At 40.1% G+C, this 16,781-nt stretch overlaps 6 protein-coding genes, 1 long non-coding RNA gene and 1 other non-coding gene across 8 annotated transcripts; 5 read left to right on the forward strand and 3 right to left on the reverse strand.

Annotated features, from left to right (window-relative positions):
- Positions 1–107: 107 nt before the first annotated feature.
- Positions 108–1,418, forward strand: LOC117783162. The gene is made up of 5 exons (XR_004617357.1): positions 108–180; positions 419–467; positions 730–786; positions 979–1,070; positions 1,326–1,418. It is a non-coding gene; the product is annotated as an uncharacterized LOC117783162 (long non-coding RNA).
- LOC117786019 lies at positions 825–906 on the forward strand. The gene has a single exon (XR_004617552.1). It is a non-coding gene; the product is annotated as a small nucleolar RNA Me28S-Gm3255 (small nucleolar RNA).
- Positions 1,419–1,457: 39 nt separating the features above from the next.
- Positions 1,458–2,675, reverse strand: LOC117783160 (cytoplasmic tRNA 2-thiolation protein 1). The gene is made up of 3 exons (XM_034620422.1): positions 2,552–2,675; positions 2,338–2,495; positions 1,458–2,284 (listed from the first exon to the last, which is right to left on the reverse strand). Exons 1-3 carry the CDS (start codon positions 2,597–2,599, stop codon positions 1,459–1,461), a joined length of 1,032 nt encoding a protein of 343 aa, XP_034476313.1. The 5' UTR covers positions 2,600–2,675; the 3' UTR covers position 1,458.
- Positions 2,676–2,915: 240 nt separating this feature from the next.
- On the forward strand, positions 2,916–4,047 carry LOC117783161 (transmembrane protein 183). The gene is made up of 2 exons (XM_034620423.1): positions 2,916–3,054; positions 3,116–4,047. The coding sequence occupies exons 1-2, from the start codon at positions 2,988–2,990 to the stop codon at positions 4,021–4,023; spliced, it is 975 nt and encodes a 324-aa protein (XP_034476314.1). The 5' UTR covers positions 2,916–2,987; the 3' UTR covers positions 4,024–4,047.
- A 256-nt stretch (positions 4,048–4,303) lies between these two features.
- LOC117783159 (sulfhydryl oxidase 1) lies at positions 4,304–7,881 on the reverse strand. Its single transcript, XM_034620421.1, has 2 exons — positions 6,361–7,881; positions 4,304–5,020 (listed from the first exon to the last, which is right to left on the reverse strand). The coding sequence occupies exons 1-2, from the start codon at positions 7,792–7,794 to the stop codon at positions 4,529–4,531; spliced, it is 1,926 nt and encodes a 641-aa protein (XP_034476312.1). The 5' UTR covers positions 7,795–7,881; the 3' UTR covers positions 4,304–4,528.
- A 601-nt stretch (positions 7,882–8,482) lies between these two features.
- LOC117784435 (probable palmitoyltransferase ZDHHC24) lies at positions 8,483–9,611 on the forward strand. Its single transcript, XM_034622171.1, has 2 exons — positions 8,483–8,783; positions 8,839–9,611. The coding sequence occupies exons 1-2, from the start codon at positions 8,543–8,545 to the stop codon at positions 9,438–9,440; spliced, it is 843 nt and encodes a 280-aa protein (XP_034478062.1). The 5' UTR covers positions 8,483–8,542; the 3' UTR covers positions 9,441–9,611.
- Positions 9,529–11,781, reverse strand: LOC117784434 (protein PTCD3 homolog, mitochondrial). The gene is made up of 2 exons (XM_034622170.1): positions 11,327–11,781; positions 9,529–11,260 (listed from the first exon to the last, which is right to left on the reverse strand). The coding sequence occupies exons 1-2, from the start codon at positions 11,654–11,656 to the stop codon at positions 9,626–9,628; spliced, it is 1,965 nt and encodes a 654-aa protein (XP_034478061.1). The 5' UTR covers positions 11,657–11,781; the 3' UTR covers positions 9,529–9,625.
- A 522-nt stretch (positions 11,782–12,303) lies between these two features.
- On the forward strand, positions 12,304–13,362 carry LOC117784060 (glutathione S-transferase E14). Its single transcript, XM_034621661.1, has 4 exons — positions 12,304–12,498; positions 12,552–12,752; positions 12,815–12,937; positions 13,029–13,362. Exons 1-4 carry the CDS (start codon positions 12,355–12,357, stop codon positions 13,257–13,259), a joined length of 699 nt encoding a protein of 232 aa, XP_034477552.1. The 5' UTR covers positions 12,304–12,354; the 3' UTR covers positions 13,260–13,362.
- Positions 13,363–16,781: the final 3,419 nt, after the last annotated feature.

The raw sequence follows: 16,781 nt of genomic DNA on the forward strand, positions 1-16,781 counted from the left end.
CTCAAATATCGATACGGAATGGTGTCGGCAAAAGGTATCGATGTACTCATTCTTCTATTCGATTAAGGGGCAATCGACGTGCAACTCTGATCTGAGGACCATCGCAGCCAACTTTCGTGAGTTCCGTCACTTTATTTCTGGCCGTGGAACGTGCAACAATTGGATTTGTCAGCGCAAGATGTAAGTTGTTATTCTTGAATTAAATGTAAATTGAGATTGCAGCAAATATAACTGTGATTAGTGCATGACACGCCTACTTGCAGAACTCAATGTTGCAAGATCAAATTATGGTACGAAAGAGCATCTCTATGCCGGCTACAATTTATATTGTAGTCACGTGGTCGAGAGTCTGTCTTTTGTACTGTACAGTTCTGGCTCTAGGAATTCTATATTAATTATGTTGCTTTTCTGTTTACAGGTGAAGCCATAACAGTTGGTGTCGTTTCGAGCGGCATACTTTGAATACAGTAAGTGTTTAATTTATATATTTGATAATTTATTGCCAGTTTGCGAACACGAGTCGCTGGTGTAAAGAAAATCAACTTTAGCTAGTGCTTTTTACTTGTTCGCAGAATAACTGCACTTTGCCCAAGCATAACCCAAATTTGTCATTTACCTGAAATTTGCGGTGCATATTTTTTTGTAAAGTCAACATTGTAACCTCTACAATAAATTTTATGTGATTTTAAAATGATTTCTTTACTTATAAACTGTTTTTCACTCTTGCAGACAAAATGAAAGAAATACCTTGAAAGTTGCTCTTATGCAGATCTTCTAAAATGTGAGGTAAGTTTAAATATTGATTAGAAAAACGTTAAGAGCTGCTTTCTCTGATGAAATTTTACCTTCTGACACCTCATATGAACCACTGTGATTCAATTTAATTGTAATTAAAATACTGAAGTTATTATTACATTTCAAATTCCATTAATTTTATGTGAATTTACTTAATAAAAATGTCTATTCTTTTTATTATAGGTTATGCACGATCAGAGGTGGCATTTCTTGTAGCCACATGTGAGGATTTTCCTGCCACCACTGAAATAACCCAGAAGTAATCACTGATTTAGGTTAGTATTGATTTGACATGTGCATATCTGCACTTATTTCAGCTGCAATGATGATATCATAAACCATTCACAGACGCCATATAAAAGTTAAGCGTGGACAAACTCCTCCAATATTCTTTTGGAGATAGGGAGTCTTGCTTAGCCGGTTATGGACCCTGGTTAAAAACTTGGCACTGAGTCCTATTTTTACTTTATATATTTTTTTCATGTTTTCGACTATCAAATTAACTTGTGCTTTTTATCATTGTCTTGCAGGTCTGGATATGGCGGAAATAAAAACAACTAAAAATATTAATAGCCGAAACCCTTTGCAACTAGCGCTAAATATAAATTTTTTTATAAACCAAACTATCAACTGGTAATAAATAAATAAACAGAAATTTTGATTTCAAAAATCGTTTTTTACTAAATTGGCGCGCTCCCTAAGCGCAAGTTCTTTATCTTGTTGGGCAATCATGCGATCGCCCTTTGACTTTTTGCCTATGCCGAGTTTAGGTAATCCCCGGTTGAGTCCCTCAAGCAGCACACACGCCTTGCACGGCTGCTGGGAGGAAACGAAGCCGCAGCGTTCACAAATACCACGCACGGGTTTCTTGACAGTGTCTTTAAAGCGGAGCTGCTCGCCCGAGTAAATGATGTCCATGATAACAGAGGGACGCACTTTCTCCAGATCTTTGAGAAAGGCGCGTGCATGACCGCGATAAGCGTTGGGGGCGAACACGCATTCCGTGGAGAAGTAGACGAGTTTCTTGTAGTGCGCATACATGACGATCTCCTTCTCGTAGCTGTATTTAAGCGGCTTTACACGCGGTATGGAGTCCTCGCCGCCGCCTGTCCGGATGTCTGTGCAGCGACGCAGTCGCGCCGTGTCTCCGCGTAGAATATTCATCAGCACCGTTTCCGCAATGTCATCAGCATTGTGACCAGTGGCAATGCTGTCAACCTCCAACAGTTTGGCGCCACGATCCAAGGCCTGACGCCGAAATACGCCACAAAATGTACAATTGTTGGATCTGCCTATTTGGGCTACAATTCGATCCATTGTCCAGCCGTACAATTCCTCGTAGGATAGAATTTTCAATGGTATTTGATAGTCATCCCGATTCTGCTTAACCGTCTCCAGACTGTCGTCCCGATAGCCCGTGATGCCTTCATCAATGGAGAGTAGCACCAAATCTAAACCATAATCGTGGCGTTCATTGAGCAGCTTTAACCTGCAGTTTTCGAGTTATTAATTAACGTTTTGATAACTACTTTCAATACATACACATGCGCCAGCACAGTGGAGTCCTTGCCACCGCTGGCAGCCACAGCAACCTTCTCGCCACGTCGAAAGAGATTACTCGAAGTAATCGTGTGATGGATTTCAGCTTCGAAGGCAGCAAAAAAGCATTCCTTGCACAGTGCGTCACCAGTTTTCGGACGCTGGAAACATAAATTGCTATATTTTCTTGAAAATATTCAACTAATAAGTAACTCACCTTCAAGGTGGCCCTGTTGCCACATTTTGCTTTACAATCAATTGGCATATTCAGCAACAAGTTTAAAACAATATTGTTTATAAATAAAGAGCATGCAGTAACAGTTGATTTTTAGTTATCGATAAATAAATTTTAGTGGTGAAAAATATCCCATAAGTCCAAAGCCAGTGCTATGAAAAGTCAGAAAGTTAACAGCGGTATTCCCGTAATTTGAGAAGTCATAACTTTCGCATATATATTTAATGCAAACATAAAATATCTCTTGCTGCAAAATTTTATAGTAAAATAATATATTATTAAGATAATCAACTGCACATTATATTGTATTACTTGTAATAAAATATTTTTTTTTTTTATTATTTCTTTTAATAATAAAAATTCGGGAATACCTATGATAGAATAAACAGTTGTTTCGAATGCTAAAAAAATTAAAGTAATGAGTTTGAATGATGATAGCGATGAATATATACGTCAGAAATTGTATCGCAGTCGTGGGAAATGTGGTAAGTACTGTATACTTTTAAATAAATTTCCGAATAATAGCCTAGAATAAACAAAACACAGCAATCTATGCCCGACAATCGGATGTTTACGTTGAGCTGAAGCCAAAATCCAGTGCAAATGTAAGGACACCAGTTGCCGAAATGGCCGAGAGGGCTAACAGCAACGATATTGATATTGACCATGATATTTGGTTTCATATAGCCATGCACATCGATCCGGAGGATGTGCAGACCTTTGCCCTGGTATGCACACAGTTCGCACGGCTGGTGAACTCCAGAGGTTTCTGGCGGAACATGTACAAACGTCATTGCCAGAGTGGAACATCCAAGGGCTGGAACCTGGATCTGCCCGCCCAGCTGCAGTTGGAGCAAATGCGAAATTGTGATACAAACAAATTGAGAGCCCTTGTCACCGAAGCACTCTTCCATTGCTATGTGCCGCTAAAGACGCGACTGGAGCTGGGTTACAGCCTAGACTGGTTGTTGCAGCGCACATTTGTATCCTGCTCCCAAAAGAAGTTGCAGTGCCTGTGGATCGTGTGCTATACACTGCGAAATCAGCAATCGACTCATAAACAACCCAACCAAATGCAATCAGTGAATGATATTGAGGATACGGAGGTGGTAAACGATTGGGAAGCACTCGCAGGTGATGATGTGGATGCACCAGCACGTCTAACATACAACAATGCCAATCGACATGAAGGTGTTGTACTGTTGATAGTGTTGTGCCGCCAGTTTATGCCACTGCCACTCCAGCTACTGTACAACCAGGAGCAGTCGATGTTCCGTATCAAGGCGACTCGGGAGATGCTCTGCACGGATATGCGGGCCAAGAACTTGGAACTGGACTTTGTCGATTACAATAATAGCAACAATCAATTGAGCGTGACTGTGAAATATCCGCGTATAGATAAATATAAGGTTCTGCCCTGGTGGCATCCAGATTTCAAAAGATTTTTTAAATAAAATTAATGTGATGTACGACTATGATTCGTAAGACTCTATGGATCAGTTAAGAACTACCTCAGTATATCTACATATCTATCTTATATGAATGTCCAACCTGTTATCTCTGTAATATGTAGGAACATGATATAAACATATAGAACAGATGTCGAACACAGTTTACAACTACTGGAAGCAAAACATTTCATTTGAAGATAATAGATAAAGCATTTTATCTTGGTATCTGTCTATACTAGAAAACATTGCGCAGAGAAGTAAAAAAATAAAAATAAAAAGCAAATTTATCGAAAACGAAGGTACATGTCAATACGTAATTTTATAAAAGCGAATACGATAATTATGATAATAGATTACAAACTGGAAGATTATTGATATATACACTTTGAACTTAAATATAATTGTGAGCTACATACAAGACATTTAGATGTTGTCGATATATAAATATTAAGATTTCCCGATCACTTTTGGTGTTCGCGTCTTTTTAGGAGTGAGTTGAAACTTAGAATTACACCTTGCCAAGTATATCGTGTCCATAGGGTTTTTTGCGATAGCCACCTTTGAAGGCGAACAGCTTAAATGCCACCACCATCATGACAATGCAGAAGGCATACAGGAACATGCCCATTCGCATGTCCATGTCGGAGAAGACATTGGAGATCTGACGCTTCTGTCTCATCGTATTCAACGTTTCGTGCAGCAGCTCCTCCCGCTGCACACCATAGCGATTGACAAACTCCGGGTTGTGTATGTTCTTGAGGAAGCTCAGTACGGCATCCTTGTTCCAGTTGATATCCGCATTATCCTTCGATGCAGATGCAGTCGGCTTACGACACTGAGCACAGCTGCTTGCACTGGGGAATTGTACTTTGGGGAATTGCGGATCCTCGGTTGAATCACCGGCCAGGCGCTGATTAACCTCATTATGTGCTGCCCAGAGCCACAGTACGGCTTCGTCCTTTGACGGCACGTTCCAGATTTTACGGCGTGACGCCATTGCCTGTAAATACGGGACAACAAAGGTATAAAAACAACTGTATCAACAGCACTTGAAATGTAATTTAAACAGCTGCTTAAGATAAATCGACCTAAAAGCTTTAATGCTTCTCGGTTGCGTAACATTCGCTCATCATTATTAAAATTGCTGTGGAAATAATTTCTATACAATTTCACAACCCATGAATATAAATAGTCATCGACTTTAAAACGTGACAGCTCAGTTAAACTAGCTTATCAGCAAATAACTTCTTTTTCTTTATGTATCATAAGTGCTTTGACCCCACATAGTGCTAAATATGTAAATAAATAAATGTATATACTTGCAAATTTAATTAAATTATGTATTTGCTTAATCTGCAAAAAACATGTGCATAAATATATCGACCTAACTGGGTTAAATAGGTTAAACAAATAATTCCATTGTTTGATTATTTAAAGAACTTCATACTAAACTTAGTTTAAAAAAAATGTATAAGATTTTATATACACTAACTCTTTTTTGTAGCAAATTAAAAGGCTACATCCAACTTCTTTAAATGTAAATTATTTTTGTAAGCATTTGGAAGCATTTTATATATATCAAAAATACTTTACTCTTTTTAAAAATATATAATCAAAATATAAACAACTTGATTATCAGAATGGTTTATTGTTTTAAATTTTAAAAATATACTTTTAATAATGTTTGATAATTGATAGCAAACAAGGGCTTATATTTAAGTATTAACATGCTCGTGTAATCGCATTAATTTTCTTGTTAACATTATTATTCTCTCACTTGCAAAAGTAGTTTAATTGAAATTTCGTGACTATACATTTATTTTTAAGCAAAATAAATAGAACACTAATGAGCATGTTCATTAAAGGTTTACTAATTTGTATACCCATTAACCTCAGATAGCAAAGGTATTATAGGTTTGTGCTAATTACTAAAGGTTTTTCCCACTTTATATGAACATATATTGTAGATAAGCTTTAAGAATCGAAACGAATTTGGTAACTAAGTTCTCTTAGATTTTAATAGAGAAACTCTCTTTCAGCCTCTAGTTGATTATACTGAGAAACAAAGTCGTGATCTATTTGACCCTGTAGTTTGAGTAAAGTCAATAATAAATAAATAGTAATGCATAGAATCGATCTCTGTTTTTTGCGAGTACAACTTGATGATCTCATAGAGAAAGCGCGTATTATATTAACAACTAAACTACATTATTACCACGTAGGCCGAATTTGATTGTAAATGTATCTGTATTTGTATCTGTGTATTTGTATCTAGGTATCTGTGTATTTGTATCTATGTATCTATAGCTGTGTATCTGTATCTGTGTGTAGCTGACTCACCTGAAAGTGTTCACTGCAATCGGTACAGCCAAAGAAATGTTTGATATAACCATGCATCGCCTGCAGGACCTCCAGTGGATCCCGTGCATCCTCGCTGCCCGCTGCCTGTACGCTCATGAAGTGGAAGAGCGTCCACAGCGAGCAGCTGAATCCGCGCAGATGCGGACTGGAGCCAGTGCAGCCCACAAAGTGATTGGCCGAGTAGATGCCACCCAATTGTGTCTCCAAACGCTGCAGCTCCTGTTCGAATTCTTTGCCCGCCAGCTGTTGATTGAACTGCACCACATAATCCTTTAGCTTGGAGACCAGCTGTCGTCCATTAGTGCCCAGTGGATTATAACGCTGCAGGACGGCGAGGAAGCGTTGCAATGCCAGCAGACGCTCTCCACTAATCTCATTCACCTTGGGCACCTCGTTGTGTAATATAGTGCGTATGGCCATCTCCAAATCCGCCTGATAAATGAAGTGCTTATTCCGACGCACTTCCTTAATGACTTCATTGAGTGCTCCACTTCTGTCCGTGCTGCTCTCGTGCTGCAGCTGATCTGGATGATGTTCAGGTCGAGGGGTAAAGTTCAGTGCACTCAGAGCAGCCTCAATGGTCTTGGCCCAAGTCTCGCTGGTCTGTTCTTTGGGCGTGTGTAGCTTCACATTGCCCTTTCTATCCACGAGTGCCAGCTGATGCTTTGAGGTATCGATCTTGTATTTGGCTGCAACGGCGGCATCGCTGAAACGACGCACCTGCACTGTGGGCCACTGCAGCAGGAACAGCGCCGTTTGAATGCCCAGCGTGGAGTTCTCCGGCTCATGGATCAATGCTATATACTCCCGCTGACTGTTCAGGCCCTCAAAGAGGAATTCCATTTCTGTGACTGGTGACAAATTTGGCCACAAGGTGTTGTTCACCGTCTGATTCTCAGCAGCAATTAAACCCGCCAACAGATTGCGTATCTCTTCGGGTTTCTGGGAATCCACTTTTTGGCCATACTGCTTGTCGCCTGGCTGAAATCCGGGACTCATGTAGCGCAGTGTTGGATAGCCCATCACCTCGTAGCTGCGACAGATGCCATTGTTCTCCTCGGCGGCACAATCGATGGCACTCACAATCACCACATCCCGCCAAGGATGCAGCTGTTGTGCCAACTCCTTATAGGTGGGTGCAAAGCGTCTGCAATGTCCACAATATGTATTATAGAATTCGACGAGCACAGCGCGATTTTGTTCCAGCACAGTATCATTGAAATTGCCCACTGTCAACCTAAACACTTTATCTTTGTCGTCGTAGAGTCCGAGGCTCTCGTCCACTGGCTCGGACATTTGATTTACCACCGCCTCGAATCTCTTCAGTGGCACACCAGCAGAGACCAATTGTAGAATAACGAGAATTGTGACCACGACTGTTAAAAGTGCCAGCTGCGCACCTTGACGAATCATTGTTTTGCCCGTGTGTTGTTCTGTTGCCGTTGAGGTGTAGGTGTTAAGAGTGCAATGCAGTGAGAACGACTGATATGATATTTCTACCCTACCATTTGGAATGTTTTATGGTTTCAATAATTTCGATTAGGTTTGGCGTTTTACACTCTTCTCCTCTCTCTTTTTGTTCTTCTTCTTCATTTTTACTACTACATTTACTCGCGGCAGAGATGAGCAGTTAACAGTGAACGAGTCACTGTTTCTCCCCGTGGATCGTTAATGTTAGCTATAGCCATAAGTGGCAGAAAAATGTTACATAAATCCATATTTAGCTATACAAGCAAAAAAGGCATAATTAAAATATATATAAAAGAATTTCTGTTTGCTTGTGACTTGATTGCTTGCGTGATTTAATTAAATTATATAATAATTAAATACTATCGAAAATCGATAGTGAACGATAGCTAGTTCCGGATCCTAAAATGGCTGGCGCGCAATTTGAACTAAGAATTTATTTTAATTCATTTATTATCCTTATTTAATTATTTATTTACTCATATAATTATATAATTAGAATAAAGGATCCATCCAAAAATGACAGAAAACTGACTTCGTCCTTTTTCTACTAACCAAGGCTGCCCACACGTTTTGTGGGCCTAAGGTTGCCACACCGTTTTTCAACCAACAAGCTTCAACCACAACAACAACTCTCGACAAAACAAATTTCCAAAGTTTACAAAATAAAAATTGACTTGTTTTATAGATTTAAATGATTCTACGCCCATTGAATCGGGCTTTCTGGCCACCAAGCGTAGCTGATGCAGCTTGCTTCTTGCTGATTGCGATCTTTGTGCCAATTACGTACATATTCCATGTCACCGTAGTTATGCCGGAGCTTCATGATGTGGGTGGATTTTGTTACACTGTTGTGTGGCTTTTAGCTCTATTTGTGTTGTTCAACATCACATCCAATTTGCTGGCCTGCATGCTGGTGGACACGACCATTAAAAGCAAGTTGTTAACAATTGAATGCGCTTTTTTATATTAATATTATTTATTAAACAGTGCATATACTTAAGCCTCCGCTGGAGCCGGAGCTCCTCCGCCAGTGGCACATGTGTGATAGCTGCCAGGCACTTGTGCCACCTCGCACCTGGCACTGTGAGATCTGCGATGTGTGCGTCCTCAAACGGGATCATCACTGCCGCTTTACCGGCTGCTGCATAGGACATCATAACTATCGTTATTTTTTCTACTTTCTGGTTTACATGTGCATTGGCGCATTTTATGTGACGATCAATGCCAGCATTTATCTGTGGTATCTGCATGCCGACTACTACTGGAGGCCGTACACACTGGTTACCATCCTTGTGCCTGCTCTGAGCTTTACCATCTTCGCCAGCTGGGATAACTTTTATGTGTTTGTGTATGAGCTGAACATTCTGGCATTTGGCATATCCGCCTTAATGCTAATCTACCACTATCCCATCTTTAAACGTGGTGCTGTGATGAAGCAACGCCTCAGCTCCAAATACGATCTTGGCCTGCGTGCCAATGCGGAAATGGTGCTGGGCAAGCGTATGTACTTGACCTGGTTATCACCCTTTGTGCGCAGTGATCTGCCCCACGATGGCGTCAACTGGACACCCATGTCAAAAACTGAATGAATCTCTCTCTCTAATCATCAACTTTAACTTTTGTAATCTTAACTAGCTCAAATATTTTTCTCCATTGTATTCACATTATTTCAACTTAGTATTAAGCAATGCATTCCATGCATTTATTTAAATTTTTGTATTTATTGCAAATATATTGTACAACAACATTAACGACTTCTATACAGCTCAAGTTCTTACTTATCTAGGACGCTATCACCGACAAGCGATTTCAGCTTGGCCAAATGCACTTCGCTCAATGTGAATCCCTCGTGGATGCGTTGGGCCAGCGTATTTGTTTCCATATTGTTCTCCACGGCATATTGCAGCGTAGCCAGAGCTTGGCTGGGCGCCTTGTTCTGGATAGTTGACTCCACATACTCGAGAAGTGCGCTCTCGGCTGGCGTGCCGGGTATGCGATGCTGCTGCTTGTCAATGTACGAAAATACCTCGCTGGCCTTGTCGAAGCTGCTGTCCCCACGCACGAGCAGCGTTAGGATATCGCCCAGCATTTGACCGGTGAAGGAAACCTTCCGCACACGCTTCGCTGACTCCTCGATCTTGTTGTACATGTCCAGTGCCACCTTGGCGCACTGCTCCGGCAGCTGTTGCTGCGCTGGCTGATCAGCATTGGGACGATTATCGACCATGATGCGCAGTAAATACAGTAGCAAGCTTTCGCGATGTGTGTGATCAAAGATAACCATGTCGGACCAGATGCGGGGTACATGCTCTACAGCGCCATTGATTTCCAAAGCCCTCAGTATCTCCTCCATGATGCCCGGCTCGGGAATATAGATGTTAGGCACTAGCAGGTCGTATGTATGCATGAAATCCTCAATAGGCTCAGTCTGACAGAGCAGCGCCAAATAATTGCGATAGTAGACAGATTCTTTGAAGGAGTCACCAATCAGATCGTAGTTGTTGCCCGTGTGCAGCAATTCGTCAACCTTCTTGGCCAGAGCCTTGTCATGCAAATGATTGCGACACACATCCATGGCCGTGGCAAAGAAGTACGTGTCCCTGGGATGCTCAATCTTGAAATGCTTGCCGGCAATCTCGTGCAGAATGTCCACAATGACATGAGAAACGGGAGCACGTTCGCGACAGAATATTATGAGTAGATAGTAATAAGTGCCCAGGCTGGGAACTACGCCCAGTTTCTGGAATTCAGGCAGCACTTTCAGCGCAGAGCCGCGAGCCAGCTTAAAGTTACCAAATGAACTGATGCACTGGAGGATCGCATTCAGTGTGCCTAAATTAGGACTTAATTGTTGCTCGGCCATTTGGCGCAGCAGATCGTTGCACAGCTGCCAACGCTGATCGGCCGTCTCCTTCAGATAACTGATGATCTGAATGATGGAATTGTAGGTATTGGTGTCCAGTTGCAACTGTTTCTCGTTGGCCTCCTGCAATAGTGCGAATGCTCGCTCACACTGCAGATACTTGGCCATGCCACGTATGAGAGCTGCATAGGATTGTGGCGTCTTTGGCTCAATGGCGGCGTATAGTTTCTCGGCAAGATCCCCATCCTTCCATGTTTTTCCGTGTCGCTCACGTCGCCGATTGTGCTCGCTAAACCAACGTTCCTCTATGAACTCCTCCGGCAGCGGTTCCTGGTTGTTGTAGAAGCATACAAGCTCCAGCAAACTTTGCTTCAGTTCATTACTGACTTCGATGCCCTTCTGCTCCAATAGATTGTACACCAAAACTGCGTCCGCCAACTCACCCTGAGCAATTATCTGCTGCAATGAGTTTGCATCCACTTCGGACTCCTCTGTGTAGACCATGCGTGGAGCAAACTTTTCAATGGCTGGTTGTGCCTCTTGGTGCTGATAAACAATTGAAGCAGGCGTTCATTAAATATATCAATTGATACATATATCACAGTTACTTACCAGAAACAGCTCGCGGTGTTCTTCTTTGATCCAGCTTGCCGCTTTGCGTCCCGCCTCCTTGGACAGCGAATAGGTTCGCTTGGCCACATTCGACATGGGTATGAGGTAGGGATCATCATGGTATTTGTAATGCGGTGCCGTCGGATCACGTCCCACTGTGCTGGCCAGCGCCTGAAGTAGATCTGTTGGCGAGCGTTCAATGCGATTTGGGATTTCAATGTGCTCTTCTGCCGGTGTTGCAGCGGTTGTGTAATGTGTGCTCCTGCCACTTGCAATGTGTCGGACAAGTCTGCAGCTGGGCAGCAGTCGGAACTGGCGCGTTAGATACATGGTAAGCGAATTTGATTACAAAACTTGTTCACTTTCAGTTAAAAGTAATTACTTTTCGTATTATAAATAAAAACTGGCTAAAGAAAGGTATGAAACACTGTTTTGGCCCAAAGGTTGCCACCTGGTACAAAAGTTGCCACCCTGCAACATTTTCCGACCTGGCAGCTCGTACTATTTTGGGTACAGCAACAAAAATGGTAGCTTAAAAATAAATACCTTTTCTTTTAAATTTCTTCATTTTGTAGATAGAATTATTATTTTTTTTATTTAAAGTGCAATATGCATCACCTAAAATTTAAATTTACCATTGACGCGGTTGTTCGATAGAGATTCGATAGCTCGTGGCGGTCCGCCGATATAATATATTTGCTGTATACTTAACGAAAAGTGGTCTAAACTTAACGAAAGCTAATCTTATCTTAACTACTGCATTTCAATTTTCATTCAAACTTAAACGATTCTAGATTAATTATTTATTTTCATGCTTTATACACGGTGTATACAATTCTTTGTATTTTAATGTTAAGAAAATGTTTGAATGTAATGAGCCAAAGGAATTTTTTTTAATTTCGACTACCTGTCCTCATTCGAGCCCATTTCAGGATCCAGTTTATCTCAGATGCTGATATTCTTTGAGTTTCAGTTGCTTGTTGACACTGCGGGTGATCGCTTGTTAGGCTGTTTACCTGCTTCGAGAAATGTCGAAACCAATCTTATATTACGATGATCGCAGTCCACCGGTGCGCAGTTGTCTTATGTTAATAAAAATGCTGAACATCGATGTCGAGCTGCGATTTGTTGATTTATTCCGCGGGGAACAGTTTGAAAAAGAATACCTGGCAGTAAGTAATGCAAATCTATGCAGAATTAAGTAAAGTAATACTGCGTCCAACAGTTAAACCCACAGCATAGCGTGCCAACGCTTATCCACGATGAGGTAATACTCACTGATAGCCATGTGATACTGATATATCTGGTAGAGCAGTTTGAAGGAGACGGCACACTGTGGCCAAAGGATTCCTTGGCTAGGCTGAAGGTGCTTAATCGCTTGTTCTTCGAATGCTCTTTTCTGTTTCGCCGTGACAGTGATTTAATGGTACTCTTCTCGGTATTAATTAAAATCTACATACCACTACTGATACTCTTTCCAACTTTTAGTCGGAAATCGTGCGAAAGAAATATGCCAACGTCGATGTGGCTTTCCATGAACGCAAGCTCTTGGAGGCGTATGACTTCATGGAGCAATATCTGTCCGAGCAACAGTATATGGCTGGTGAGCAGGTAACGTGGCATGTGGTAAATGAAACCGCAAAATCTAAATCCATTCTTCGTACCAGTTTTAATTGAGTTTAGCGTTTCGCTTTGCTTTTAGCTCACGCTCGCCGATGTATCCATTGTGACCACAGTGAGCACCGTAAATCTCATGTTTCCACTGACGACAACATCGGAGCAACGTTGGCCGCAACTGCAGCGTTGGTTTGCCACAATGCAGCAATTGGATGCCTACAAAGTGAATCGCATTGGCTTGGAAAAGCTGCGTCAAATTGTCGAGCAGTTCGGGCAGTTTGAGTTTCCAAGTCAGGCACTCGATAAGGCTGCTTAATTTAATATGATTGAAATTTTTGTTTGTGAAAGATATACGAGTACTTGTAAAAAAACAGCTAATGATATTCTAAAACGCGTTCATTAGCATAGAGCCGACCAGACCAACTTGAACCCGGTTGATTTCGAGGGTTACGCGTTTCGTGTTTGCGCTCAAAATGTTGGCTAATATTTGTTTGGCTTTGAGGTTGGAGGTTGGAGGACTGAGGGCAGCATGTCATGCCTAATAGCCATATCGAGTGCGCACAAATTTCAGTAGGGTAATCCTTCAAGTACTTCTCGTACATGGCGCTAATTACACGCGAGAGTTTCTGGTCATTCAACGCACCCAAATCAAATAAAGTTTAAGTAGATAGCTTGCCCCTTTATCTGGTAGCATGACTGTACCCATTTCCGTTTCCGTTTCCACTTGCAGGTGGTGCTGCAACAGCTGCAACGTGACATTTCCACTGTCATTCTGTCCGAGAAAGCATCTTCTTTGGACACGCAGCAAACTTTGGTCAACAAGTTTTTCAATTTATCTGCTACACGATGACAGAGCTTGTTTAGATTTAAGTCGAATGGCGCGTTAGCTTTGCTTTAGAAAAAATAGCAGTGAGAAAGGGAGGGGAAAAGGGGACACAATGGCACATCCAGCTTAGTTACATAAACATTTAAGTCTTACATATATGACTTTGCAGCTGTGACCAATGCAGCAGGGAATAATATATTAAACATGTCATGCAAAAAAATACATATTTATATTAATTTTTTGTGCATTACAAAGCAAAGTTATGTCGATTTAATTTGCAGTTTCCTGGTTGTTGAAAAAATTCCTAATTCTGTTTTTTTATTCATTTTGTTTAAGTAACTAGCTTATTGTAGCAATAAGGTCAAAGTTTCGAAAAACAGTACACAGTATTTATTATTTTAAGAAGCCTCAAAAGTGTAATATATTATTATTAACAACATAAACGCATTTAAAATTGTAATAAAATATTTACACAAACATGTAAGCTCCCCTGATAACAATTAGTTTAATAAACTTACCTGTTTTACACTTTACCTTTCACACATGCATTCATTTAATTTCAAAAGTGCCTGAAAGTATACACTGCATTTTATTATTTAAATCATTATTAGATTTGTGGTTTTAATTTGAAACCGGATGTAGAAAGAGCTCTGCACATAATTAATAATGCACTAGTTCAATTAAATAATTTCATTTTATTTATATGTTGTTGGGATATGGGAAATCAGATTTTTTTTGTCGTATTTTGCGATGAACTCGATTAAATGTTAAACTGTCGGCTGACCATAAGGCAATTTCTGTTAACCATAAAAGATTCGAATCGAATGAGTTGAAGTTGGATTAAAAACAGAATGTGCAGCATGTATTTAATTTATTGTAATTTTATTAATATTTGCAAATAATTATGATGGAAATTTGATGCCATTGTATGCGAAAGGTATACCGAAAGGAAAGGCTATAATAAACAAACGCCTAAAAACATACAAGCTTTTTTTAATTTTTGTCAAGAGGTGCCATAATTAAGGGCATAATGAGTGTAAATTAGTAAGGCTGCTAAAAATTAGAAGTCGGCCCACCTCAGCACGTAAATCGAGTTATAATGACAAAACGAAAACAGAAACAGAAACATAGCCACCAGCTTTTGTTACCCTCTTCAAAGTTTCAAGTGAGGGCTGGCAACTTGAGCCTAATGCCAAAAAATATATTTTCCAAATTGATTTAGCGAGAATGTAGCTTTGAAGTCGCAGCAACAATTCATAGCTTCAGCCCCTCGTAGATACATTTTCCTGGTTGTGAGTTGCGCCTGAATATCTCATTATGTGTCTGGGCTACTTAGTAGGCCCAGCTGCTGTCTTTAAAGTGTTAGCCAGGAAATTCAATTAGACGCTCCACATTCGCGTCAGGCCATCAACGAAAGAAATATTGCCAAAGTTTATGGTCAACTAAAGAGAAGCTACGATTTCTGGCCAGGCATTCCATCATCACTTTAAGTAACACATTTCTGGATTTAATTTGGGTCAGGCAAGTTTTCCCTCAACTTTACTTGGCTCATGGGCAACAAATTGAAACTCAGTCATAGCTGAATTATTGATTAAAGAGTCTTTCAACTTTCTACATTTGGGCCAATTATTACCTGCACCTTTTCTTTATATTTCATTTTATTTGCTTTTTTACTAATTTTTATCTTCTTTCAGCTTGAATGAGCGGCAATATTACATTGGTTTTGGAGTTTTGGGCCAACCTTTTTGCCTTGGTCAAGTTCTTAGAATTCGTAATTGAGGTTGGTGTTAATAAATAACTTGGCCAACAGAAACGGTTCACCTAACCAAACTACGAACGGTTCTGTGTTCAGACGAAGTCCAAAGCAACGCAAAAGTTTTTAAAGAATTTTAAATTTAAAATTAATAAAATTTCTGTCAATACAAAGTTCATTTCGATAATTATTCTCTGAAAAGAAAAGGGTAAACGGATAATGATATGTTTACTTCACTTGGCCAAGGTTTTTTTTTGCCCTTCGACTTCTCATTTGCACATTAAATTTTAATTGCTGGTGGGAAATCACAAAGCAATTCAACAGACGTCAAGAAAGTTGTGTTAAATTTATAAATATATGTTCCTATCTATTCCCGTTGTCTATGATTTAACATTGGACAACGGGGCGTATACTCGCTGCGCGGTGTTTATTTTTATAGCGAAATGACGACATTGAGGCGAGATTTTCCAATTAAATGTTAAGACAGCAGCCGTCGACTGTTGTTTAAATAAATAATGTGTTTATTTTTAGACTGTTGTCTGCAGTGGAAATAGAAAAACTATTTTTCCCACATTTCATTTTCTAGTGGCATTAATGTGGTTTGTTTACTTCTTCGTAATCCTTTTTTTTTTCCCATGAATTGAGTGCTAAAAGTCAAGTGCGAGCAGTTATCCAGCAGCAATGTTTGACTTCATTTCCGTTTCCGGGCTGTAGAACAACGGAAATACGAAGAAAAGTCCTTTAAACAATAGCCACAAGTGGAAATGCCCAAACAAAATAGCAAAAATGGAAAGCAACAGCAACTCCTAACTACCACTAGAATAAACGCATTGATCCCATTTTCGCTTGACTTCATTTTAGGGATATGAGCTGGCATTTAAACACCCTAAACAACAAGAGTACAATGTTTAAGTAAACGAATTTGTAACTTACAAGACAGAAAATTTTAAGTCAAGATCCCGACCATAGAATACCCGTTACTTCTTTCAATATATATTAAAGCTCTTTATAGAAATTACAATTAAAACTACTGCATACTTTTGGGAGCTTGTATTGCCTTAAATTTTAATAACTTTGGTTAGCTATTAGTGTCGTTCTACTTGTTCGATCATGCTGCGGTTAAGTAAGAAAATAGATAATATTAAGAGATAACGTAAAGTACCATAAAAACCGAATTATCTTAAAAATCTGTGGTGTGGTAATTTTTTGTAATTTATAGATAGTAACTTATAGGTAAACTTTTACAGCTGAAACTGATG

The sequence above is a fragment of the Drosophila innubila genome (genome assembly GCF_004354385.1).
Source record: "Drosophila innubila isolate TH190305 chromosome 2R unlocalized genomic scaffold, UK_Dinn_1.0 1_C_2R, whole genome shotgun sequence".
NCBI lineage: Eukaryota > Metazoa > Arthropoda > Insecta > Diptera > Drosophilidae > Drosophila > Drosophila innubila.